At 36.8% G+C, this 27,585-nt stretch overlaps 1 protein-coding gene across 5 annotated transcripts in view; it reads left to right on the top strand.

Moving 5' to 3' along the window:
* Positions 1-25,255, top strand: part of ACBD5 (acyl-CoA binding domain containing 5) — a 71,578-nt gene extending 46,323 nt beyond the window's left edge. For all 5 annotated transcript variants that reach the window (XM_049881793.1, XM_049881796.1, XM_049881794.1 and 2 more), the window contains 5 exons: positions 10,897-11,164; positions 15,933-16,132; positions 21,358-21,402; positions 21,724-21,833; positions 23,386-25,255. In XM_049881793.1, the coding sequence (XP_049737750.1) occupies positions 10,897-11,164; positions 15,933-16,132; positions 21,358-21,402; positions 21,724-21,833; positions 23,386-23,398 (636 nt within the window). In that variant the 3' untranslated portion in view covers positions 23,399-25,255. The remainder of the gene's footprint in view (positions 1-10,896; positions 11,165-15,932; positions 16,133-21,357; positions 21,403-21,723; positions 21,834-23,385) is intronic.
* Positions 25,256-27,585: the final 2,330 nt, after the last annotated feature.

Raw genomic sequence — 27,585 nt, 5'->3', positions numbered from 1 at the left:
TCCTTTGGCTAGAATTTTGTTGAGGAGTTTTGCATCTATGTTCATGAGGGATATAGGTGTGTAATTTTCTTTTTTTTTGGTGTCTTTACCTGGTTTTGGTATCAGGGATATGGTGGCTTCATTGAATGAGTTAGGTAGTATTCCATCATTTTCTATGCTTTGAAATACCTTTAGTAGTAGTGGTGTTAACTCTTCTCTGAAAGTTTCGTAAAACTCTGCAGTGAAGCCATCCGGGCCAGGGCTTTTTTTTGTTGGGAGTTGTTTGATTACCTTTTCAATCTCTTTTTTTGTTATGGGTCTATTTAGTTGTTCTACTTCTGATTGTGTTAGTTTAGGTAGGTAGTGTTTTTCTAGGAATTCATCCATTTCTTCTAGGTTTTCAAATTTGTTAGAGTATAATTTTTCATAATAACCTGATATGATTCTTTTAATTTCAGCTGGGTCTGTTGTGATATGGCCCATCTCGTCTCTTATTCGAGTTATTTGTTTCCTTTCCTGTATTTCTTTAGTCAGTCTAGCCAATGGTTTATCAATTTTGTTAATTTTTTTTCAAAGAGCCAGCTTTTGGCTTTAATTCTTCCAATTGTTTTTCTGTTCTCTAATTCATTTAGTTCAGCTCTAATTTTTATTATTTGTTTTCCTCTGGTGCCTGATGGATTCTTTTGTTGCTCGCTTTCTGTTTGTTCAAGTTGTAGGGACCGTTCTCCGATTTTGGCTTTTTCTTCTTTATGTATGTGTGCATTTATGGATATAAATTGACCTCAGAGCAGTGCTTTTGCTGTGTCCCAGAGGTTTTAATAGGAAGTGTTTTCATTCTCATTGCATTCTATGAATTTCTTTATTGCCTCCTTAACGTCTTCTATAACCCAGTCTTTTTTGAGCAGGGTATTGTTCAGTTTCCAATTATTGGATTTCTTTTCCGTGATTTTTCTGTTATTGATTTCCACTTTTATGGCCTTGTGGTCTGAGAAGATGCTTTGTAATATTTCGATGTTTTGGATTCTGCAAAGGTTTGTTTTATGACCTAATATGTGGTCTATTCTAGAGAATGTTCCGTGTGCACTAGAAAAAAAAGTATACTTTGCAGCTGTTGGGTGGAGTGTTCTGTATAAGTCAATGAGGTCAAGTTTGTTGATTGTAGCAATTAGGTCTTCCGTGTCTCTATTGAGCTTCTTACTGGAGGTCCTGTCCTTCTCCGAAAGTGGTGTGTTGAAGTCTCCTACTATAATTGTGGATGTGTCTATCCCACTTTTCAGTTCTGTTAAAGTTTGTTTTATGTATCTTGTAGCCCTGTCATTGGGTGCATAAATATTTAATATGGTTATATCTTCCTGCTCAATTGTCCCTTTAGTCATTATGTAGTGTCCTTCTTTATCCTTTGTGGTGAATTTAACTTTTACGTCTCTTTTGTCAGAAATTAATATTGCTACTCTTGCTCTTTTTTGCTTGTTGTTTGCTTGATATGTATTTTTCCATCCTTTGAATTTTAGTTTGTTTGTGTCTCTAAGTCTAAGGTGTGTCTCTTGTAGGCAGCATATAGATGGATCGTGTTTCTTTATTCAGTCTGAGACTCTCTGTCTCTTTATTGGTGCATTTAGTCCATTTACATTCAGCGTAATTATAGATAAGTATGTGTTTAGTGCTGTCATTTTGATGCCTTTTTGTTTGTGTTGTTGACAATTTCATTTTTCCTCTTACTTTTTTGTGCTGAGATGTTTTTCTTTGTAAATTCTGTGTTCCTCATTTTCATAGTAGTTGAATTTATGTTTGCTGAGTCGTTATGTTTTTCTTGGTTTTTATTGTGAGTTATGGAATTGTTAGACCTCTTTGGGGTTACCTTAATATTTATCCCTATTTTTCTAAATAAAAACCTAAGTTGTATTGTCTTATATCGCCCTGCTTTTCTCTCCATATGGCAGTTCTATGCCTCCTGTATTTAGTCCCTCTTTTTGATTATTGTGATCTTTTACATATTGACTTCAATGTTTCCCTGTTTTGAGCATTTTTTTCTTTTTAAAATTAATCTTAATTTGTTTTTGTGATTTCCCTATTTGAGTTGATATCAGGATGTTCTGTTCTGTGACATTGTGTTGTACTGGTATCTGATATTATTGATTTTCTGACCAAACAGTTTCCTTTAGTATTTCTTGTAGCTTTGGTCTGGTTTTTGCAAATTCTCTAAGCTTGTGTTTATCTGTAAATGTTGTAATTTCACCTTCATATTTGAGAGAGAGTTTTGCTGGATATATGATCCTTGGCTGGCAGTTTTTCTCCTTCAGTGCTCTATATATGTCGTCCCATTGCCTTCTTGCCTGCATGGTTTCTGCTGAGTAGTCTGAACTTATTCTTATTGATTCTCCTTTGTAGGAGACCTTTCTTTTATCCCTGGCTACTTTTAAAATTTTCTCTTTATCTTTGGTTTTGGCAAGTTGGATGATAATATGTCTTGGTGATTTTCTTTTTGGATCAATCTTATATGGGGTTCGATGAGCATCTTGGATATATATCCTTTCGTCTTTGATGATGTCAGGGAAGTTTTCTGCCAATAGATCTTCAACTATTCTCTCTGTATTTTCTGTTATCCCTCCGTGTTCTGGGACTCCAATCACATGCAAGTTATTCTTCTTGATAGAGTTCCACATGATTCTTAGGGTTTCTTCATTTTTTTAAATTCTTTTATCTGATTTTTTTCAGCTATATTTGTGTCAATTCCTTTATCCTCCAGGTCTGCCACTCTGCATTCCAAGTGCTCGATTCTGCTCCTCTGACTTCCTATTGAGTTGTCTAATTCTGTAATTTTACTGTTAATCTTTTGGATTTCTGAATGCTGTCTCTCTATGGATTCTTGCAACTTATTAATTTTTCCAGTATGTTCTTGAATAATCTTTTTGATTTCTTCAACTGCTTTATCAGTGTGTTCCTTGGCTTTTTCTGTAAAGTGCTTTATTTCATTTCTGAGGTCATCTCTGATGTCTTGAAGCATTCTGTAAATTAGTTTTTTATATTCTGCATCTGGCAATTCCAGGATTGTATCTACATTTGGGAAAGATTTTGATTCTTTAATTTGGGGAGTTGGAGAAGCAATCATGGTCTGCTTCTTTATGTGGTTTGATATCAACTGCTGTCTCCGAGCCATCTGTAAGATAGTGTAATGATTTATTTTATATTTGCTCACTGAGTTTTATCTTGTTTTGTTTTCTTTCAATATACGTAGATGGGCTACTAGATTGCGCTGTCTTGATTGTTGTAGCCCTTGAATCACGTATGTCCTACAGGAAGCGGGCCTGACCCTTGGGGGAAATCTCGACCTAGCCAACGCGCACAGACTACACACCCCTCAGGAATCTCAGCTGGTTTGGGCTGTTACCAGATATATAAGCCTAAGAGTCCATTCACTATTCTTGAGTAGAATCTGATTTTGGGTCATCAAGTGTGTGGTGCAGACTGTCACCTATCCACCTAGAGGAGTAGTGGTGATAGTTGTGTGCACCAGATTCTACTAGCAGCAGGGGGTCACACTCCAGGGGCAGCAGGATGCTGACAGGGTTCCCCCAAGTACCAGTGAGGTAGGTGTGTCTCTATTCCTAAAGCACTTTGGTGGGTGGGCTCTGCAGCTGTACCTTAGGCACCCAATGCATGTACCTTTACAGACTGGTAGGTGTCACCATCCTCAGACCCCTAAGGCAGGAGGCTAGGTGATCTGGGGGGAGCTTCAGCCCTCAGTTCCCCTTTGTGGGTCAGTGAGGGCTCTGATTAATGGTACAGATATCAGACCTGGGAAACTTGTCTTTCCAGTAATCCGCTAAAACAATTACAATCAGATCCCTATCAGAATTGCCTTTGTATTATAATAGCCACCTTGTTCCCTGTAGGGATGAAAGCCCAAGACTGTGGGTCTCATATGCTTGGCTGGAGCCGGTTCTATATTTTTAGTCCAATTTCAGGAAGTCGGGGAAGGATTTTTGGTTCCTGGGTTTTTTGTAGCTGCTTCTCTCAGGCCAGGAGAATGGGTTAGGAAAAGACCAAAAAAAAAAAAAAAAAAAAAACCCCACAGAGCACTTCACTCTCTGGCTCAGGAAATTCCAATGTTAATGAAGCCGCCTGGGAAGGGGAGGGGAGGGATCAGATAGATAGGACAGAGTAGCACCCCAGAATATAGGCAAAGTTACTTATTTTGCTTGGAGATGACGGTTTTATCTGAGATTCCTGAGGGGTGTGTAGTCTGTGCGCGTTGGCTAGGTCGAGATTTCCTCCAAGGGTCAGGCCTGCTTCCTGTGCTTGTGCTGTCTCAGAAGCGGTGGTTAGTTCCTCCACTCCCAGTCCAAAGCCCAGCACCAAGTTCCCCTGGCTGGGACGCCGCATTCCAGGCTCCAAAACCAGTCGCTGCCTCCCGGTGACTTCTCCTCCTGTCAGCTGCGTCACTGCGCTGCCTGCGTGCACTGGCTGGGCTTTCCCCGAGGTCACTTCTGGGGGCTAGGGCTGCATCCCGTGTTTGCGCCGTCTCAGGATGCTGTGCTCAGCTTCCTTGCGCCCAGTCCAAAGCCTGGCGCCAAGGTTTTCTGACTGGGACGCTGGCTCCAGGCTCCAAAAACAGTCGTTGCTTCCCCGTGATTGCTCGTTCTCAGTCCCTGTCACTCAGGGCAAGTCTTTAGATCTGTGTTTGATGGTCAGGGTTTGTAGATTGTCATGTATGTGATTGATTCACTTGTTTTTCCAAGTCTTTGTTGCAAGAGTGATCCAAGTTAGCTTCTATCTAGTTAGCCATCTTGGCCCCTCTCACCATTGTTTTTTATTGTTGCATGGTGTTCCATTGTGTGTATGTACCACAGTTTGTTTATCCATTCATCTGTTGATGGGCACTTAGGTTGTTTCCATCTTTTTGCTATTATGAATAATGCTGCGGTGAACATGGGCGTGGATATATTTATTCGTGCGACGCCTCTTATTCCTCCAGAATGTATCCCTAGGAGTGGGAATGCTGGATCATATGGTATTTCTATTTCTAGCTTTCTAAGGAAGTGCCATATTGTTGTCCAAAATGATTGAACCATGTTGCTTTCCCTCAAGCAGTGCATAAGAATTTAATCTCCCTGCCGCCTCTCCAATGTTTTTTATTTCCTGTTTTTTTTATTTGTGGCAATAATGTCGGGGTAAGATGGTATCTCATTGTAGTCTTGTTTAATGGCTAGTGATCTCGAGCATTTCCTCATGTGTCTGTTAGCCACCTGAATGTCTTCTTTGGTGAAGTGTCTGTTCATATCCTTTGCCCATTTTTGAACTGGATTTTTTGTCTTTTTGTTGTAGAGGTGTCGGGTTTTCCTACAGATTTTAGAGATTATATGTTTGTTGGATATGTCATAGCCAAGAAGTTTTGCCCAGACTTTAGGTTCTCTTTTTACTCTTTTTGTGAAGTATTTTGATTAGCATATGTAATTTTTAGAAGGTCCCAGTTATCTAGCTTATCTTGTGTTTGTGTATTGTTAGTTATGGTTTATATCTTATTTATGCCTTATATTAGGGCCTCTCAAGTTAACTGGAAACCTTGGTGGCATAGTGGTTAAGAGTTCAACTGCTAATCCACCAGGCCCTCCTTGGAATCCTAATGAGGCAGTTCTGCTCTGTCTTGTAGGGTCACTATGAGTTGAAATCGACTTGACCGCAACTGATTTGGTTTTGTTTTTTTTTTATAGTGTTGACCCTATTTTGTCTTCCATGGTCTTTATAGTTTTGGGTGTTATATTTGGTCTTTGATCCATTTTGAATTAGTTTTTGTGTATGGTGTGAGGTATGGGCCCTGTTTCATTTTTTTACAGGTGGATATCTAGTTTTGCCAGCACCATTTGTTAAAGAGACTGTCTTTTCCCCATTTAATATACTTTGGACCTTTGTCAAAGATCAGGTGAACCAGGCTGTTTTGACTACCGTGGCTGTATAGTAGGTTCTGAGGCCTAGTAGTGTGAGGCCTCCTACTTTTTTCTTCTTCAATAATGCTTTATTTATCCAGGGTCTCTTTCTTTTCTGTGTAAAGTTAACGATTAGTTTTTCCCGCTCGTTAAAGAATGTGTTGGTATTTGGATTGGGATTGCATGTATTTGTAGATTGCTTTGTGTAAAATTGACAAATTCACAATGTTGCGTCTACCTATCCATGAGCATATGTTTTTTTCATTTATTTAGGTCTCTTTTGATCTCTTGCAGTAGTGTTTTGTAGTTTTCTTTGTAGAGGTGTTTTATATCCCTGGTTAGATTTATTCCCAAGTATTTTATTTTTTTAAGGGGCTATTATAAATGGCATGAAAAAATATTTTAAAGCTAAGATCAGACACAAATGAACAGTGTAGAGGGGAAAAATAATGAGGAGGCCAAACTGAGAATGAGCTGAAATTAATGAAAAACGATAAAAGCCCAGATCCCCTTTTGTTTTTTCTTTTTAAAAAGATTTGTTTAGAGAAGATTGCTGAGAAAGGACAGTTTAGGAATTAATCTCAGTAGGTGTCTGGCTGCTAAACTCTTGGTTTGTTCCTGTGTTCTCTATTAATCAATCGTTGATTAGTAGACTAAAATCCCTCATAGGGCTCTGCCCTGATCTGACTTCCTGCCTACCTTTCTGGCTTTGTGTGTGTGTGTTTAATTCTTTTCCTTTATTTATTGTTTTCAAAGTAATGAGTGAGTTTTCTGGCATCCTTCAATTTGGGCCTTGTGAATATTTTAGGGCAGTCATTATGAAGTTGTGAATTAAATTTGTTTCATTTGTTCTAATGTGCTTCAGTTATTGTCCTTATGATGCTCAAATTGTCCCATATTTGGCCTGTAGAAGTCTATTCAAGTTGGCTTTTGAATCCTTTTGATACAAACCCAGTAGCCTTTGAAAACTTCCTTGGTTCACCTCTCTGGCCTCTTTTTTACAACCTTCTTCTCTTTGCTCTTTGTTCATCAGCCACCCTAGCCTTCTCTCTGTTCCGCTAATATGTCATGTCCCTCCCCTTCCCCATCTCCTAACCCCAGAATCTTAACATTTATTGTGCCTGGAACATACCTCCTCCCCATATACTGAGTTAACTCCTGCACAGCCCTTAAACCCTAACTTATCCTGAAGGAAATCTTTTCAGATAAGATACAGCCCCACCTAATCACCACCATCACCAGGTCTAGATTAATTATAGGCTGGCGTCCACTAATTTGCTACGTAGGTTCTTTCTAAAATGTATGTAAATAGTCTTCCATTATCAATTCTGAAGTCCCTGAGAATCAAGGTGCTTTTCAAGTCCTTTTTGTGGGCTGCTAATAGCACATTTGTAGTTCACCTGCACTGATTTGAACATTTTCCTTTTCTCATTGTTTTCTACCTGTGAAAGTATTTTTAAAAGTCTATAATAGCCTCTTGAATTTGTCATTTAAGCATACCCCCACACACTCCACAAGCAAGCAGTAATTTTTAATCCTTGGTATATATTTATTTTGTTCCAATAAAGTGTTTTAAAAAAGCCTTATGATGTGGTGCTTGGGATTTGCTTCAGAATAATTCACTGGGAGTGCAAATAAGGATAACAAGTGAAATTAGAGTGGTCCTGAAGTGATAATTGTTGAAACTGGGTGATTAGTACTCTACTTGTATCAAAAAAACCCAAAAAACTTTATGTATGTTTAAAATTTTCTATAGTTAAACATTTAAAAGTGAGCTTTGTAGCTTTCTGTGGAATACTTTTTCCTTGTATTTTTTTCTAACTAATATTGTCTATGTGGTTTTTTTTTTTTTACTTTTTTTCCCTCTATCAGAATGTTTAGTTATGTTATGTGTACAATTGTGTCATCATCCTATTTGCCATGTGGCTCAGTTATCATTCTATAAAAAGTTCTTCCCTGCTGTACTTTAAGACGTCTAGTTTTACCCGTTCTAAGGTATTTTGTTTCTAAACTAAAGCAATCTTAGCACTTTGTTTCATTATTACGCGATGTAATTATTTTTTATCTGCACTCAATCCTCAGTAATGTCACTCTCAACTTCTTCATGACAGATGACCTATAATAAATCATATTTTAAAAACCATGTAAATATGAGAATTTTATTTTTAGGATTTTTGTAATGCATTTTAAACACAATAATGTTTTTACCTTGTTGCTCTTTGTATTACCTGGCTTCTGTCATTTCTATGGACAAAGGGATGGCATCCCTAGGTTTTACTAAAGCTCTCAGATGATAGGGGACTTCATGTCCCTCAACAAATACTGTTCGAAAGGAAGTCATCTTTTTTCTTAATTCACAGTTTTTGTTTTTAGTCCAGTTTAAATAAGTTGAGTACTTTATAGATCCTTTTTCGAAAGGTTGAGGTTTTAAAAGATTGAATAGTTAGTAATTATGGCTTTGTAGAAGGAGCCCTGGTGGCATAACGGTTAAGTGCTGGCCTGCTAGCTGGAAAGACTGGCAGTTCGAACCCACTCAGCAGCTCCATGGGAGAAAGACTGGTGATCTGCTCCCATAAAGACTGAAAAAATTCATTGCCATCAAATAAATACCAACTCACAGTGACCCTATAGGACAGAGTAGAACTTCCCCTTAGGGTTTCCAAGGCGTGGCTGGTGGATTCAAACTGCTGACCTTTTGGCTAGTAGCTGAGCTCTTAACCACTGAGCAACCAGGGCTCCCTAGAAAACTCAATGGAGCATTTTCTGAGTCGGAACTGACTTGATAGCACAACAACAACATTGCTTTGCAGAAGCTAAAAATGAGTCATGTTCTAGAATAACCATTTAGTGGAATAGATGATGGTTTGGAAGTATCATTCTGACTACTGAAATAGAGACTGGGAGATAAGAAATGTTATATATACACATAGTGTTTTAGATACCTATAAAATCCGTATTATTTTATTGGCCATAAGGCCTATATGTTGCTTCTGGTATCATTTCAAACTAGTATACCAATGCAGACTGCTAGACCTAGAATTTTGCCTGGTGGGTGAGATTTTCAAGGTAAAGGGATAAGGGAGATAAAAGTTTTAGTTTTTTTCTTTTTTCCTTTCTTTTTCTTTCACATCCTTCTTATCTCTTAAGCAGTGCTCTTCAAACTTTAATGTACATAAGAATCCTCTGAGTAGTTTGTTATATCATAGATTCCTTGTCCTCAACCCCAGAGTTTCTGAGTTAGTAGGTCTGGGGTAACCCATTGCCATCGAGTCGATTCCATCCCTTAGTCTGGGGTAGGACCTGCAAAATTTGCATTTCTGACAAGCTCCAGGTTGATGCTTATGCCCCTCACCTGCAGTCCACACTCAGAGCCACACCTGCCTGAAGAAGCTAGAGTTCTACCAGAATTCGTGCTGTGGGAAGGGGCTGATACTAGTCCCATTTCACGTTTCCCCTTGTTTTTTGTCAGATAATTTTGTCTTCTAATAGAAGCCATTACATCGTTACTCCAACTTCTTATCTTGGCACTTGCTTTAACTTACTGACTATAAGCTCCACCCATCTACATCTCACACCTTTCTTCTCACCTCAGTGGAAAACACGTTCTTCTTGCCATCTAAGGGCCATTTCTGTACCTTTGCTCTGTATCATATCCCCTCCTACTCTTTAGGGAACTTCTTTTATACCCTGTAGATCCTATTCCCAACTGTTATCTCCTGGTTCTTCTCAAGCAATAAACATGTGCATATCATTTCTATTTTTTAAAAAAAATCATTTCCTTAATCTTATGAAACGCTCTATTGCCTTACCGTCCTTGTTCACTTTGTGGCCAGGCTTCCTGTTGTTTGAATTAATTCACATTAGTCAGGTTTCTGCCATACATGCCAACATGCCCTGGTTGCTAATTTAAGTGGATGCTTTACATTTTCTATCTCACTTGACTTCTCTGCATCATTAAATAATATTGGCCACTCTGCCCTTGAAAATATTCCTTTAGCTTCCATTACACCATCCTTTTAATGGTTTCTTCTTTACCTCTTGGACCCCTTACAAGCCTCCATTGTGAGTTTCTCTTCCTCTCTCGCTCCTTAAATTTGGCGTACAGCCCTAATTACTACTTCCTTGGTTTCAACCATAACTTATATGCTGATGACTCTCAATGTGTTATCTCCAAACTCTCTCTCTCTTCTAAATTTTAATTGTCCTACTAAACATCTATTTTTACTTATTTGTAAATATACCATTATCTCTTTCTATTCCCCTGAAACCTCCCTTCCATATTTCTTATCTTGGTGAGTATCCCAAAACCATCCAGTCCAGAAACCCAGAGTCTTTCCATTCTTTTATTCCCCACATTCAGCTTTCAAGTCCTGTTGATTCTATTATCTCAATAGTTCTCAAATCATTCCTTCTCCTTTGTTCCACTAGTACATTATTGGTACATGCCGTCATTATTTCCACATCTTTGAATTAGGTTACACTCTTTTATTCTTTAAGTCTTAGTTCATATCATTTCCTCAAGGAAGCCTGCCTGTCCTGATGAAGCCTCAGCTAACCCCAGTATGGGTTAGATAACCCTTCAATGAGCTCCTACAGCATCCTATGCACATCTTTTTCATAACATTTACCAAACTACCCTATAATAATCTTACTTATCAGACTCCCTTGCTAGGCCTGTGAGGTTCTGGCAGACCAGGATTTTATCTTTACTCCCTAGTGTGTTAGCACAGTAAATGTTTACTAGATGTATGACTAACTCACTGAAAACAATTTACTACCAAAACTTTTTAATTCTTTGCACATGGTCAAATCATTCCTATCCCATTTCTTCCCTGAATATAGAAAGCAGAATATGAATTGGAGAAATTTTCAAAAAAAATTATTTCCTATAATAACAATAGAAACCGTTTTAGAAAACCAGTATTTCTTCTGTTAACATGAAAACTTTGTTTATTTTTATAGTTCTTAACTAAATTTTGTTTTAAATTTGTAGTCTTTAGACAACTTTTCGTCAAACAGTGGGCCATTTCGATGTCACTTGAATGCTGATCCCAATCAGCGCTTGGAAAGTTCTGGTTTTCCCGAAGATGTTCAGGTGTCTCCTGCAAATGGCAACACTGGGGACATGCAGGTGGTAGCAGTCGAAGGAAAAGGTGAAGTAAAGCGTGGAGGAGAAGACGGCAGAAGCAATAGTGGAGCGCCACCCCATGAGAAACGGGGTGGAGAAAATGAGGAACTCTCTAATGTCAGAAGAGGGAGAGGTGTGTATTACTTTTTGTTTTTGCTCTCTCTGGGTATCTTTATAAATAAATTGGCGAAACGAGGTATTCTAGATAGGGAAGCACTAGGACTGTGAATTTGCAAAGGGAATGTTAAAAATTATCCTTATATAACATCTAATAGTTTTTCTTTATGTCAGGTTCTCTCCTTTGAGTCCACTGGGCATAGTAGTGTATTCTCTAAAACAATAGAGGAAAACATTTCTAGTCCTACATCTTTTATGCAATTTTTTGAGGTCACCAAATTTATATTCTGTCACTCCTCTGAACATTCGCTTACCAAGTGCTCCAACTGTGCTGCTGTTTTTTTCCCCCATATAAGTAAAAATCTGAATTCTTTATCTCTTTTACATTTCCCTGCTTCAGTCAAAAGATGCCATTTCAAGCTGACAAATCAAGTAGTAGAGATATACCGATATACCAAACCCATTGCCATTGAGTCGATTCTGACTGATAGCAACCCTACAGGACAGAGTAGAACTGCCCCGTAGGGTTTCCAAGGAACACCTGGTGGATTCGAACTGCTGACCTTTTGGTTAGCAGCCGAACTGTTAACCACTACGCCACGCGGGTTTCCAGTAAAGATATAAGAACATTTAATAATAGAAAGGTAAACATTAAGAATAGTAATTTGATTAGGTAATAGAGAGAATGGAGTGCAAAAGTAAAGGAAATATATTAATTTCGACTTAGTGTAGGGAATGAATAGATACTATCCAAAAAAAAGAGAATGGTATTAGAGGAAATTATGGTTTTGACAATAACCATGTAAACAAAATGCATACCTTCCTCATTTATCAGAAAATACACATATGACACATTTTTTAAAAAAGCTATGCAAGGTCCCCAGTAGCTCCACCCTGCTAACTCAGAACTGAAGCCACTCCCGAAGTCTACCTTTCAGCTAAAGATTAGACAGGCCTATAAAACAAACAATAACACAGTGAGGAACTGCTTCTTAGTTCAGTCAAGTGTATGAGACCAAATGGGCAATACATGCCCAAAAGCAAAGACAAGAAGGCAGGAAGGAACAGGGAAACTGGGTGAATGGACATGAGGAACCCAGGGTGGAAAGGGAAGGGGGGAGAGTGCTGACACATTGCGGGGATTGCAACCAATGTCACAAACCATTTGTGTATAAATTTTTGAGCAAGGAACTAATTTGCGCTGTAAACTGTCACCTAAAACACAGTAAAATTAAAAAAAAAAAGTTATGCAGACAAACCACATAGTAAAATATTTTTTAAAACTCATAAAACAAAAAGCTTAATATAAAAGACCTTAGACCAAATATATTTCTGATACCAGTAAAACTAAGCAAACTGTACTCAGCTATTTAAACAAAAAAGTGTTCATGTTGGTTTACAAAGCATTTCATGGTATAACATATAAAATACATATATATATATATCACATACATATGTGATTCAGAAAGGGGAAAATGAAAGGATAGACAAAAGTATATCAGGCAAACGCAAATTTTTTACAAAAGTTTGTAAACTTGATATTAGGTAAGATTAATTTCAAGGCAAGAAGAATTAAGACAAAGAGCCATTTATAATACTAAACTGTACAGTAAAGATGCAAAAAAGATTAGTAGCTTTACAACAAAGAACATAACATCAACATCCCAAAGTAACAGGAGATAAAAGAAATAGAGAAAATCCTATTAACTGTACATTTACATTTCCTATGACTAATGTGATTTTCTCTATTTTTCCTTACATCTCCTGTGAGCATAGTATACAAACAAAAAGTGAATGGTCTGTTTTGGAAGAACATATATCCCAGAAAACAGAACATTTTAGATAATTAATACTTCACGTTCAAAGAAAAAGAATATAAACCCTTACAAATAAGAGATCAAAGTAGAGATGATAAGGCATCAAATTGACCTGAAAAAAGGAAATTGCATAGGTAAGGGAAAAATTGGGGGCATAAGTAATATTATTTACAAAACTTATAGATACATTGGAAACCCTGGTGGTGTAATGGCTAAGTGCTATGGCTGCTAACCAAAAGGTCGGTCATTCGAACCCATCAGTTGCTCCATGGGAGAGAGATGTGGCAGTCTGTTTCCATAAAGATTACAGCCTTGAAAACCCTATGGGGCAGTTCTCCTCTGTCCTTTTTTAGGGTCACACAAAAAAAAAGAAAATTTTTTCTTTTTTTTTATTAATCGGAATGGACTCGACAGCAGCGGGTTTTGTGGGTGCTGGGGATGCAGTAGTAAACAAGATAAAGTCCCTCCCGTGGAGCCTGCATTCTAGTAAAAGGGAACTGACAAAATGAATAAACAAACCGGATCTGTTTCAAATAGTGGTAAGCGCTCTGAAGAAAATAAAACAGGGCAGGCAATTGGATAGAGTGGCTAGAGGAAGGGGATTACCATAATGTGGGAATAGTCTGATTAATCCTCTTCTTTGTGAAGGTTGGTTTGAAAGCTGTTTATTATATGTATATAGTAAAATGAGCAGAAGCAGGAGTGGTTCTCTCAAGCCATCAGTACCCACTGACAGTCCATTACATAATAGCTCAAACTCGTAAGGATGTGGGAAAGAACTAAAGTTCAAGCTGGACTCCCTACTTTTTTCCCACAACGGTAGGTAGGGTAACATGGTGGCACCTTTTATAAACAATATAAAAATATTTCAGCCTTTCTGGAAATTAACATGGCAACACTCAGTAGGAACCCGACAAAGCTTTTATCTTGGAATCTGTCCTAGTGAAATCAGCAGAAATTTGGTTACAGGTTGATGTACAGAGACATTCATTGTGAGGTTACTTGAAATAGCAAAGATTTGGAACCATCCTAACTATCCAAAAAGTAGAGAATAGTTGAGTAATTTACCTTATGGCCATATTAAGGAATTTATATAGCCATTTATCTGTTTGGGGGATAAAAATTGATGCAGATAAATATTCATAAAATGATTTAAAAAGCAGGACAGAAAATCATATATAAAGTGTCATACCAGTTCTGTAAGCACTGGTGGTACAATGGTTAAGCCCTAGGCTGCTAGGCTGCTAACCGAAAGGTTGGCGGCTCAGACCTACCCAGCACCTCTGTGGGAGAAAGACCTGGTGATCTGCTCTTGCAAAGATTAAAAGATTACAACCTAGAAAACCCTATAGGGTAGTTCTGCTCTGTCGCATGGGGTCGTTATGAGTTGAAAATTCACTCGTCAGTGTACAACAGCAAAAATATACATGTAGGAAAAAATGGATGGCTATATAACAAAAAATTAGTAGTACTGAGATTTCAATATCTCTCTAAATATCATAGAATTTATGATAAGAAAAGTGTATTTAAGAAACTTTTTAGTAAACTGTCCTGGAAGATTTTACTTTAAGAATAATTTAAAAGGTGCTCAGGCTTGTCATGCATAAACTCGTTTAGTTTATTGCAAGGTAGTCATGACAAGGCACGCAGGTATGACCTCAAGATATTCATTTTACCATTGGAGAACCTGAATTAACAATTATCATGTTAGTTTATGTTACAGTCCAAATCTGTAGACTTTAGGCTTTACCTTTAATGAGTGGTCTCGAGGAGGAGACTTGACCACCCCTCAAACTCAGGAGGTCCCCTGTCCCTAGGGTTCAAGGTTGGTTGTGGCGCACAGTGTCTCACCAGCCATCTCAGTCGTCAGATGGAGACTCAGAGAGATCTTTTACTTCTCTCTAATTCCCCCCAAATGAGCAGAAATCCATAAGTTTATATACCCTGTGTGCTGTCATGTTCAACTATAATCAGATGCTTTTTTGCCAGCTCAGAGCATTGTTCTATGACATACTTACGTTTTGCTAATTTATAAAGATTTGAATTATTGCCAATTAGGACATGACATATTTATGTTCTTGTCACTACATGAAGTTTCAAGGCCAAAGTAATTAATTAAAGTTACAGGAATTGTTTAGTGACATCTTTATTTATTTTTTTTACTTTATAGAGATTTGATGTTTTATCTCATTATCATAGAATGCAGGTGCACAGCCCAATTTCAGAAAGGTGTTTACAACCCACTTCACATACTTTTATCGTCTGTTCTCAAGGTTAGGACAACTTTCAACAACTTATAGTTAACGGTTAGAGAGCATTATAGAAATATATATGTTTCTAAGTTCAGGTATTCTCTATTTAGAATTTCACATTATAAGTGACTTAGACTTAGATGTTTAAAAGAATTGTAAAAACTTCATAACAGTGTAAAAGCATTATAGAGGCATACATAATAGTGACTTCCACTATGTGTTTTAAGAACATTATAGAATCAGATGTGATTTGCGAGCATACAGAGAGCATACGTAACATAAAATTACACTGTAATGAAACCAAAAATGACCAAAAAGGAAAACATAGCTATTTAGCAGCCTTAATACTGTAACGAAACAACCTTCAATTTTTTTTAATTTTATTACCATATTAGTAAAGAATTTCTAAGCATGTACCCCTAACAAGTGTATTATTACTGAATTATATGTATATAGTGAGGTACTAGTATGGTAGGTACATATAAAACCTTATCAATAAAAAAATTTAAATATATCAATATAAACAGACATTTATGTATTTACTTCATTTATCCAGTAAATTATTTTGTGTACTCCTTGATTGCTTACACTTTGTTTTGGAGATCTAGATCTCAAGATCTCAAAGAAATAGCAGGAAGAGATAAATGAATAAAGTACATTGTTTCTACTTTCCAAAAATTATTTAAGACTAACTTATTTTGGTCCCTGTAAATAGGGCACAGGATGCAACATTTGGGTGAAGGAGCCAAAGGTCGGCAAGTGGGAAGTGGAGGTGACGGAGAACGCTGGGGCTCCGACAGAGGGTCGAGAGGCGGCCTCAACGAGCAGATTGCTCTAGTGCTCATGAGACTGCAGGAAGACATGCAGCATGTCCTCCAGAGACTTCATAAACTGGAAACACTGGCTGCTTCGCAAGTAAGCTTCTTAATTTGCCTTATCTTCTTCCATTTGTTGATCCTGTAAATTAGTGTATGATCTTATCAATCAGATTTTCACAAGTCAGTGTATTTTAATGATTCTTTTTTTTAAATAAAAAGGACCCGTTTTTGAAACTGTTATTTTTTAAAAGATTGCCTTAAAAGCCAAATACCTAGCATTTAAGATAATGTATATTTTTCAGAGTATAAAATTGGCTCTGCTATTTTGGAGATGGGTGTAGGGTGTTTGCTATTAGCGGAAGAGCGGTTAAATAGTGCAATTTGAGGAATTAATGGCCTAGAGTTCATAATTAGTCATTCTTTTGTCGTAAGCATTGTCTTCCTTTTAAAATGCTGGTAGAGGGAATACTTTGTTACTAATTCTTTAAACACCAGATGATACAACTATTATTCAAATTTATGCACCAAACACTAATGCCAAAGATGAAGAAATTGAAGATTTGTACCAGCTTCCACAGTCTGAAATTGATCAAACATGCAGTCAAGATGCACTGATAATTACTGATGATTGGAATGCAAAAGTTGGAAACGAAGAATGATTGGAGGTTGGAAAATATGGCCTTCATAGTAGAAACGATGCCAGAGATCACATGGTAGAGTTTTGTAAGATCAATGATTTATTCATTGCAAATACCGTTTTTCAACAACATAAACGGTGACTATATATGTATGGACTTTGCCAGATGGAATACACAGAAGTCAAATCAACTACATCTGTGGAAAGAGACAATGGAGAAGCTCAATATTATCAGTCAGAACACGACCAGGGACGACTTTTGGAACAGACCGTTAATTATACATAAATACAGTGGCTATGAGTAGGAATCCACTCAACGGCACCTAGCAACAACAGCAGCTAATTCTTTAGTATAACCAGAAAGGAATCTAAAGTTATAGTTTGGCCTCCATTTTCCTGAAAGATCCAAGAGTATTCAACTTTTTGAAAAGGCAGTACAGCTAGTTAGTTGCAGAAACTTGAGCAGAACCCAGATGCTTGTGTCCTGGTCTAGTGCTCCTTGTACTATGTTAGACTGCTTTCCTGTGTTGACAAAAGCTAGGCAGTTGGCTGTGGAGGAGGTACTAAAAGAAGGGAAAAGCGTTCAAAGGAAAAGAAAAATCAGGTAGGTTCACAGTTTGGTCTGGGCTGTGACAATGTTTGGAGTTATTTGCAGAGGCTTCCAAGGCTACTAGTGATCTTCCCCATTTGTCCCCTGACTTGTCTCTCCTTGAGTGACATTGACTATGACATAGGCTCAAACATGTCACAACATCTCATTACCGTGCCATAACAGATATAAAGGATTTGTAGGGATTAATCAAAGAAAATATGTCCCATCCTCAGTGTGCTTCCATTGCAAGATGAACACATTAAATATAACCCCTAAAAAACAAACCCGATGCCATTGGGTCCATTCCAACTCATAGCGACCCTAAAAGACAGAGTAGAACTGCCCCAAAGGGTTTCCAAGTCAGATTACCACATCTTTCTCTGCCGAGCTGATGGTGGGTTTGAACTGCCGACCTTTTGGTTAGCAGCCAAGCTGTTAACCAGTACGCCACAGGGCTCCTGTCATTAAATATAGAGTCACATAAAGAAAGTGATAATGTAGGCTTTCTAAACAGTAACTTACTCAAGTTATCTCAAAGCTTCTCGATTACATTTTATGATCAATTAGAATGTGAATTCTTAGGCTTTAGGGAGCCTATGAAAACCCTAAAATAATATGCAAACTTTCACATGATGTTGCATCTTTGAAGGGAAAGGGTTTATTGCCTTTATCAAATCCTCAACAAAGAGGTTGCAAAAGAGGTTAAGAACAGTGTCTTAAATGACATTAACTTGTTTATACAGGTAAATGTAGGTTGTTGATATGAAATAAAAAATTTCACTTGTATCTTTTAATAATAAAATTCTACTATTTTCTGTTTAAGAAATGAAAAGTATTTAAGGTCCATGATCCCATCAGGACTATCCCTAAAAAAAATAAAATAAAATAAGTAATACAGAATTATCTTAAAGAAAGCAAAACAGAGCTAATGTGTAGGAAACCTCATTTGTTAGTTGAGTATTAAACATTGTTATTGCTGGCAGTCTATTTTTTTTGTTCTGTATTTTTTTTAAAGAGTACTTTGTATATATTCACTGTCTTTAATGGCACTAGAAGTCTGCTAAAATTCCTTTGATTTTTTTAAAGTTTACTTTTTCCCTCTTGTCTCATGTAAAAGAAATTTAAAAAAATTCTGATGTGTTAAAGACTTTTTTTCCTTAAGGCTTGCATAATTCATTCGGGTGACTCATAAAAGAAATAAATTGATAGTAGAACAGTAATGACATAGAACCGAAGGAAACTTGGTTCAACACCTTTACAGATGAAAAAACTGAGATTCTGAGAGGGAACATTAACCTGGCAGCACAGCCAGGACTATAACTAAGGTCTCCTGATTTCTAAAATAATACGCTTTCTACCACAGTAAGGCACCTGAGATATAAAATGGTTCCTTAGATTTACTCATTCAGTAAATATTTGTTGAACAGCTATGTCCCAGGTACTTTTCTAGGCAAAAGATACAAATGTGAAAAGGCAGCTAGTATAGTGTAGCAAACCTTGGAGTAAACTGCAGGTTCAAATCTGGGCTCCGCCTCTCACTAACATTGCGATTAGACTCTTCACTTCTCTGTCCCTCAGTTTCCTTATCTACAAGATGAAAATATTAATAGTGCCTGCCTCTGGAGCTATTCAGTGGATTAAATAGTGTTTAGTACAGCGCCTACAACACAGTAGGCCTGAAGTAATAGATGAGATGATAACGATGATGATGTTGGTGAGGGTAAGACAGCTTGGTTCCTTCCCTCAGGAGGCTCACTGCCTTGGAGAGGGCCTAATTTAAGTAAGTCTCTGTTTTTTATATTCTTTTGCAATGGTTACCATTGTATGAGATTTTTTTCTCTCAAATCGAATTTTTTAAAATTTAGTGACTATATTTCTCTGGCCATAGAATAACAAAATGATTGGATTTGGGTTATGTATGTGTGTATATACACGTTTGCATGCATATGTGTTCACATTACAATAGTAAGAGCTGTTTGGCATATATGAATAAATATCTTTTAAGCAAAAAAACTATCATGCTATTTATACGGGTAGTATTGGTTACTTCTTAGCTGTAAGCAGGAGTCTTTTGGGTTCTTTATTTGCCCTTTCAGACCATTTGTTACTTTGTAAAATCCATTTATAGTTCCATGTAATAGCTTGATTTGACCTTAGCATTTGTTAGTAGCTGCTGGGGAGAAGTAGTGTCTTTCACATTTGGGTTTGGTCACCTTGAGTTCCATTCAAAAGTACACTGACTAATGTGACCTGGATAAGTCATTAGATACCAGGGAGCCCAATTTTGTAAATGAATTCTTTATTCCATTTAGTCTGGAAAAATGCCACAAGGTAAATCTCTTGGTTGAATATTATTATGCCTACAAGGCACTATCACAACGTGTAGCATAAGAATAATTACCACGTATTGATTCCTTGGGCAGTTGGGAGTACACAGCTTCAGTATACTAGAACTGTAACGTGTCTATTAATACCTTAAGTGAATCTAAGGACTAATGCAATATCCAGAGGTGACTAATTTATTTTTACCTATAACCTGTAGTTATATTGGTGTCCCTGAAATCCTCTTTACTGCCAAATAATTTTAAATAGATATTGAAAAGCCCTTCCTCCTCCTTTCCTGTTGTTCTCACTCTACTTCAGCACACCAGCTCCTTGCTCTTCCTTAAACTTGCCAGTAGGGCCCCTACCACCCCAGTCTCTTGGGATTGCTATTCTCTCTGTGCAGAAGGCTATACCCCCAGTTAGTCACACAGTTTAACAGTTTTTCATTGTTGAGGTTTTTGCCTAAGTGTCAGTGAAGCCTTCCTGACCACCCTATTTAAAATCTCAAGCTCCCCCCTCACTGGCATACCTCATCCCTCTTCCCTATTTTATTTTTCTTTGTAGCATTTATCATCACCTGACATACTGTAGGTTTTACTGATTTGTTATTACCTGTACTGCTCCACTAAGGAGCCCTGGTGGTGTAGTTGTTAAGCACTCGGCTGCTAACCGAAAGGTCGGCAGTTCAAATCCACTAGCACCTTCGGGGGAGAAACCTATGGCAATCTGTTTCTGTAAACATTACAGCCTTAGAGACCCTATGGGGCAGTTTTATTCTTTCCTGTAGGATCTCTGGAAACCCTGGTGGCGTAGTGGTTAAGTGCTACGGCTCCTAGCCAAAAGGTCGGCAGTTTGAATCCATCAGGAGCTCCTTGGAAACCTTATGGGGCAGTTCTACTGTGTACTGTAGAGTCGCTATGAGTCAGAATTGACTCGACAGCAGTAGGTTTGGTTTGGTTTGATAGGGTCTCTATGAGTCAGAATCGAAAGCAACAGGTTTGGTTTGGTTTTTTATCCTTCTACTAGAATATAAGCTCCATTGGGCCAGGAGTTTTTGTCATTTTGCTTCCTGCTGTATCCCTGGTGCCCAGAAATAGTGACTTGTACATAATAGGCATTCAGAAAATATTTGTTGAATGATTGAATGAAAGATCTCATTAATCTTCATAGCATTTCTCTAAGATTATAATGTATGAAAAAACTGGAGTAATACATTTCTAATAACAAACCAAAAACTTGTGTTTGGAATGAGCCAAATTGGAAGCCAGAGTTTCCTAAATTATTCTGAAAATATTCTGCTTAGTTTATGCTACTTCTCATTTAAAAACCTACACTAATCATTCCTTTCTGTATCTTATACCTCCTCTGCTATAACTTATCATGAATTTCCCAGATTATGGCACATAATTTTTATAGCTTTATTTAATAATCAAGACTGCAGTCCTCAAATGTGTTTGTAAATGGGTAATTTCTATGGAAACAAAGGAATTAAGAAAAGTTGAGTGAGAAATTTAATAAGAATATGAAAGCAGTAAGAGTTTAGATTAATTTGAGGCCTTATTTAGATAACTTTGTATAATTTGAACTATAAAATATAAAGTGGCAAAAGTATTTATTGGACTAGCCATTTTAGGGATCTTGTCTTTTGGTTGGTATGGATTTCAGAATAATTGAAGCAGAATTTTCAGAAAAAGAGAGAATAAAGTAATATTTAGAAATAGAAAAATTAATGTTTTTTAATTTTTATTTCTTTCATTTGTATTTATAGGCAAAATCATCAGCATTACAGACTAGTAGTCAGCCCTCCTCACCGGTAAGAGATTTTTTCTAAATGCCGGGGTTTCGGATAAGTTACAGCTAATTCAGATTATATGTGACCCTTAAAGCATTCCTAATGAATCCACCCTTTAGAGCTTAGAGGTTAAAAAATAATTTTTGTGTTTATTGAAGTCTGAAGTACTCCAGCAAGTCTACTTACTGAATTATGCTTTCCAATGCAGAATATCTCCCTCCCTTTAGTAGGAGTGAGATTTGTTATTATTTATATGTTTTTATAATTATGAATTAGATATGTTTTTGTGCTTAGACATACAATATAGGCTAGATTGGTAACCAGCTTATTTTATTTTCGCAGAGACCATGTTGGTGGCCATTTGAGATGTCTCCGGGTACATTAACTTTTGCTATTATATGGCCTTTTATTGCCCAGTGGTTGGTGCATATATATTATCAAAGAAGGAGAAGGTAATACTATTTGCCAAGTTGTACAATTCAGAATGGTGTCTAAAGGCTTATAATCTATACACAGTAGCTACAGCTTTCAGCAGCAGTTAGCGGGTAGGTTTGTTTTGTAGATACATTGTCATAACTGAGCATTCTGTGCTGACCCTGAGGCTGAAACTACCTCGGAAGTGATATCTCCTGGATTAGTAGGGACTTGTTAGACTTGAACAACTTTTACCTGAGAACATCTGACTGAACAAGAAAATGACTGCATTTCTTATATTTTATGACTTACGAGGAAAAAATGTTCTAAAAGTATAATGTTTATTTTTAGGCCTTTTGCTAATATTAAAAGAAAACATAGAATCAATCTAAGAATGTCTGCATGCTTTTCTGTACCTTTGAAATATAGACATTGACATTTCAGAAAATTTTCAGTCCAGTAATTAGGGATTACTCTAATTGAGGTCCTGTTTGGGATGCCAGGAAATAACCTCAGATAGGTCTGACAATAGACTGTGATCCCTCAAGGTGCCTGGAGACTGTCTGGATTAGAATTAATCTGAGGCCAAAACTCATGGGTTCAAAAAAATCCATACAGCGTTCTTTATGGACACTATGTACACTGAAACGCTTTCCGTGCATGGGCAGATTTTTTATCATTGTTTACCTATCTGTTGATCTCACTTTCTCAGTGTTTCATACCATTTTCCATTAAGTAACGACAGATGGGGAGAAGATACACGGCACTTGCTACTAAGCTTTTAACTGCTCTCTTAAATATGTGCAATAGAAACACATTTTTAAAAATCTACAAGTTTAGATATTTACGAGTATGTTTTTCCTGTACCAGAGAACCCAAGTTACTAATACCTAAGCTGGATAACAAAAGCAGAAACTGAACATTTTATCCTTCTGTATGTAAAAGGGATAAGTGGCACTCTAGTATAAGTGCCCCAAGTACTCTGTTAGTAACCTGGAGCCATTGAGTCGATTCCAACTCAGGACAACCCCATGCGTTACACAGTAGAACTGGTCCGTAGGCTTTTCTTGGCTGTATCCTTTACAGAAGCAGATTGCCAGGCCTTTCTTCTGCCGTGTGTTGGATGGGTTTGAACCACCAACCTTTAGATGAATACTCAGCACGAACAATTTGTACCACCCAGGAACCTATACTACTAATAGATCAACTATTAGTAGATAAACTAAACATATCTGATATTTTGGGTGGATCATTTCAGTCATTCTTGTTCTTTGTTTATATTAAGGTAGCTCATCAATAAATAAGTTTTGTAAAGCCCAAAAACAAAAAAATCTAGAAGATATGAGTGGAAGAATATTCATTTAAATTATTTATTAAAGCTATTTGTTAATTTCAGCACTTGAAGCTTGATCTTTCCTATTGGACTATAAGTCACATGAAGTAATTTCGTAATGACAATTTCTAAGGTGTTATTTTGAATATCAGTATTGTTACTATATTATCATTCAGAGAATTCTTTGGTATGAATTTGTTTTATATTTAGGTTGCATTTATACTCATAGAAGTTTGTTTTTTATTTCCTTTTTAAAGAAAACTGAACTGAAGAAAATGGTGTTTAACTCAAGAGGGCTACTGGGCCTGGATGATCTGGGAATGAAATGGATTGTGAATTCACAAGAAAGGCTTAGTTTGTGATGATTATTACATCTTTTCTGTTGTCCAGTAGTTTGTGTACATATATATATATTTCACACTACGCAAATAATATTTTAAGGACTAATTTTGCTGATACTTGAATAATCAATCTTAAGTATGTTATAAGTAGCATACATAGATTTACCCTACCCTTAAACTTGAAGGACATTATTATTGTTTGGTAATACATTTACCTGATTATCTCCTATATGGAAATATTAGCTACTTTCCAAGGTAATAATGAGATCAGATTTATAAGTGGGTATTATTTTAATTTCCTAAATTAAATATGAGAAAGAATGCAAACCAGGAGTGAATTTCAAATGAGATTAAATTGACTTTATATCTTAGTCACTGAATTGCCATGCCAAGGAATAGAAAACTGCTGGAAGAATCTTCTCCATAGTTCACTTTGTGGGCTGCCCAGAGTACTTCATTTCCATAATCCTTCTTGGACATTCACAACTCTGACTCTGGCATGCAGGCATCACTACTAGAAAGCAGAGCCCTATGTACTAGGCTTAGGTTTTATAGATGAGTCACCACTACAGACATAACCTGCTGATGGAAATGGAGAATGGAGTTAATGTAGGTGTAAAAGTGTATTCTGAGCTTGCAAACCATTAATAAGGTTTTTATTCAGTGATACGCATTTATTTCTTAGTAATCATTTTTCTTTAACTGAGGATATCAGTATCTGCTTCATAGGGTGCTTTGAAATATACAATAAAAACTTATTTATACTGTTTTTACAAAAGTCAAAAAGAATATACATGAAGATCACTTTTCTGCAACTGGAAAACTACACAGACTAGACTTCTAACCTCTTAGTGCCTCAGTTTTTCCTTCGGGATATAATATTTGAGATATACCTACTTCACAGGGGTACTGGAAGGATTTGCCAAGCTAGCAGGCCAGAAGCTTCCATATGAATAAAGCATACCCAACTAATGGAAATTTAAGTCCCTTCCCTCTCCACCCCCACATTTAGATTAAGATGACTTTGATTTAGATCCTTGAAGACCTTGTTTAGAAAATTATTCTTCCTGTATACCTTATAAAACTCCCTGCTCACTTAGATGTATCTTGTGCTTTAAAGATTTCTCTGATCCAAAGGCTTTGTAGCAAATAATTTTCAAGCATTCTTGATAATGTACAGTGTTGGGTTTAGCATCATGTGTTCAGGGTATTTTAAATAAGAGTAAAATAAGTAACCAATCCCTAGTATATAGGGAGGTTCTTTGCCTGAGGAAAAAAGTGTGAGAATACATGCTTTTCCCAAGGCTCTTTTTTTCTCATTTTTTCTTTAATGTAACTTGATGTTTATTTTTTAATACCATTTGATTAAAATTTCTGTCTAAAGGGATCTACTGATACTTGCTTTTTAAAAACTGTCCTCTACTTATTAAGAAAAAAAATTAAGCAAGTAACTGAATTGTACGTAAAAAATAACGTTTATTCCTGTGGATCAGGCATTATTTTCAAAAATTAGCTATCTATCTGGTATCAGAAGATGGTGGCTCTTCTCTTAGTATATAAATAAAGTACAGATTCAGGATGTAAGCAGTTGTAATTCATTAAAAGCAGTTCGGGGTAACAAACTCTAGGGATAACTGTTTGTATCTGTTCCAAAGTCTTATTTATAGTTTGAAAAGCACTTTGCACACAGTTCTTGTATATAAAAATAAAGATATAATTATAGGGTATAGTGTTACTGCTTTGGTTAACAAGTACATTTTAAATTTTAAATTGACAGCTATGGTATTTTTTTAATGATCTATTTCTTTTTTGTTTCTTTAATGTAAAACTAACAAAAATAAAAGATTAATGAGAAATGATATGGTTTTTATTATTTGTTGCTCTTAGAAGTATGTTTTGATTATGTACTAAGAATTAAATGAGAATAAATAGTAGGAATTCATATCTTCTTTTTTGAGGGGTTTCATGAAGGAAAATATCTACGACTTTCACCTAGAAGTCTCTAACTGGCTTCTTGAATTGTTTATTCGGATGTCTTAACTGACATCTAAAACTGAATATGTCTACCCATTATGTCCCCCAACCCTCCACTTCTGGATATACCACCACAATTGACCTAGATGCCTAAACCAGAAATTATGTATCAAACTTGGTTCCTCCTTACTCTCAACCTCCATGTCAATCCATCAGTAAATCCCACTGATTCTACCTCTACAATATACCTTGAGTCCATTTGTGCTCCCTCCTTTAAATATTGCCCAATCCAACCCATCTTCCAATTTTAAGAATAACTCATCCATGGCTGAAGAGGACACACTTTGCGAGGCCGAACATGAGCGCCCTCATGTGGCCGTTAGTTCACTACAGTTTGCATTCTTGTGGGAGCCCCTGGCATGGAGCCACAATTGCCCACCACCTCTGTAAAACCTCTGCCCTCCCACTGTGGGATGCAGAGATCTGTTCTGATTCTGCTGCCACCCAGGACTTGGCCTTGTATATAAGTCTCCTAATACTCCTTTGCTACCACACTGGAGTTGCCTACCTCTTTCTTTGGGGTCTCTTGGCACCCTCCATTTTTGGAGACAAGTTTCACCATTACTGGCCCATATCTGAACAATCACTGACTTGGTATTAACTGAAAGGAGCCCTGTGAAAACAGTAAATGTTTGCACTCTCTTCTGGATTCTGAGCATGTTTATTATTGGCTAAAAGTAAGACGGTTCTTTCTGGTAAGTAGACCAATTGCATCTGAATGCTTTTCAAGATGTTTTGGAGCATAATGGCAAAGTTTTCTATAGTGACCATTTCCCAAACCCAAAATTAAGACACGTGTTCCAAGAAGTTGCAGGCCACTTAGGGTCCAATTATCATTTATTAAACACCTTTTTGTTTGCTATGCACTTCACCTTATTTAATTCTAACAGACCAAGGCATATGGATACCTCTTCAAACGTTTTCTGTATTAACATTTAGTAGGGATGAAAATTATTTCCTATTAATAAAAATTATATATAGCAACAGATGCACTTTAATTTCTACTGGCAGAGGCAGTCAGTGTTCTTTAAAGACGTGTACACACACATACACACAAACTGTCAAAACCATTCCCATTTTCCCATTATTCTTGTCCCCTTTAGGTTTTCCTTAGCAATACCTGAATCCACATCATCCTGAGAGGTGTATTAGGTTATTTAAATTTGGATAATAAATCACTTGTTTGCAATCAACATCATTATGGTATGCTTTACCTGGCTGCAGAATTTCAGGGGACTGTAGCTTCTTCACATGCTAGATGTATAACAGCAAACTGTTTTTTGACCTCCACTCAGGAGCACTGTCTCCTGCACTGGGAATAGTCTCGTACATTTTCTCTGTTTAATCAGTAATGTTTCAAGTCCCTGATACGATTGGTATTCTGGGAAGCCACTCTGCTTGTTCCTTAATCTGGCTATACTTATTCCAACTTTCCAAAGTTACCTTTATTATTTCCATTATACAGGTGAACAATCAGTAGCTCGGAATTCTCTGAATGATGCTGACAGATGATCTACCTGAAATATGTTACAACTGTATTTATTAAGCACAGTAAATTATTTTTTGTTTTTTAAGGATTAGGCCGTCTCTGATAATGTCACGTATGTTTAAAACATCACATTTTTCTACTAATATTGAACAAGCTATTAAGAGTGCTATAATTAAGCTTTCCAGTAACATTTTAAACAAATACTATTATAGAGAAAGGCCAGAAACTGTCATGGTAGCAAAATTTCATATTCAACCGTATTCATAGTAAAGTAAGTTAAAACACACTTAGACCTTTTGTTTATTCTTCATTCCCAGAGGAGTTACACAACTGAGTGAAGGAATTTTCTGGCAACATTTTTGAGACCTTAGTTTTACCACAAATGCAGCCTTAAGTGACTGCCCTTGAGAGTATAGCTTTTGCAGACAATCGTGTGCAAATAAATCACAATCAAGAGAAACTGTATAGTATTTGTTATTTTAACACCAGACAAATCTAGAAATGGACAGAAATCAGTGGACAAGGAGAAAGAAAATGAAGTGCACTCATGCTCGCTCGCTCTCTAAAGCGATAGTGTCATTCTAGTCTAATGA

The sequence above is a fragment of the Elephas maximus genome, chromosome 4 (assembly GCF_024166365.1).
Source record: "Elephas maximus indicus isolate mEleMax1 chromosome 4, mEleMax1 primary haplotype, whole genome shotgun sequence".
Taxonomy (NCBI): domain Eukaryota; kingdom Metazoa; phylum Chordata; class Mammalia; order Proboscidea; family Elephantidae; genus Elephas; species Elephas maximus.
The sequence above is the reverse complement of the archived record's forward strand: the minus strand, read 5'-3'. Positions and strand labels throughout refer to the sequence as shown.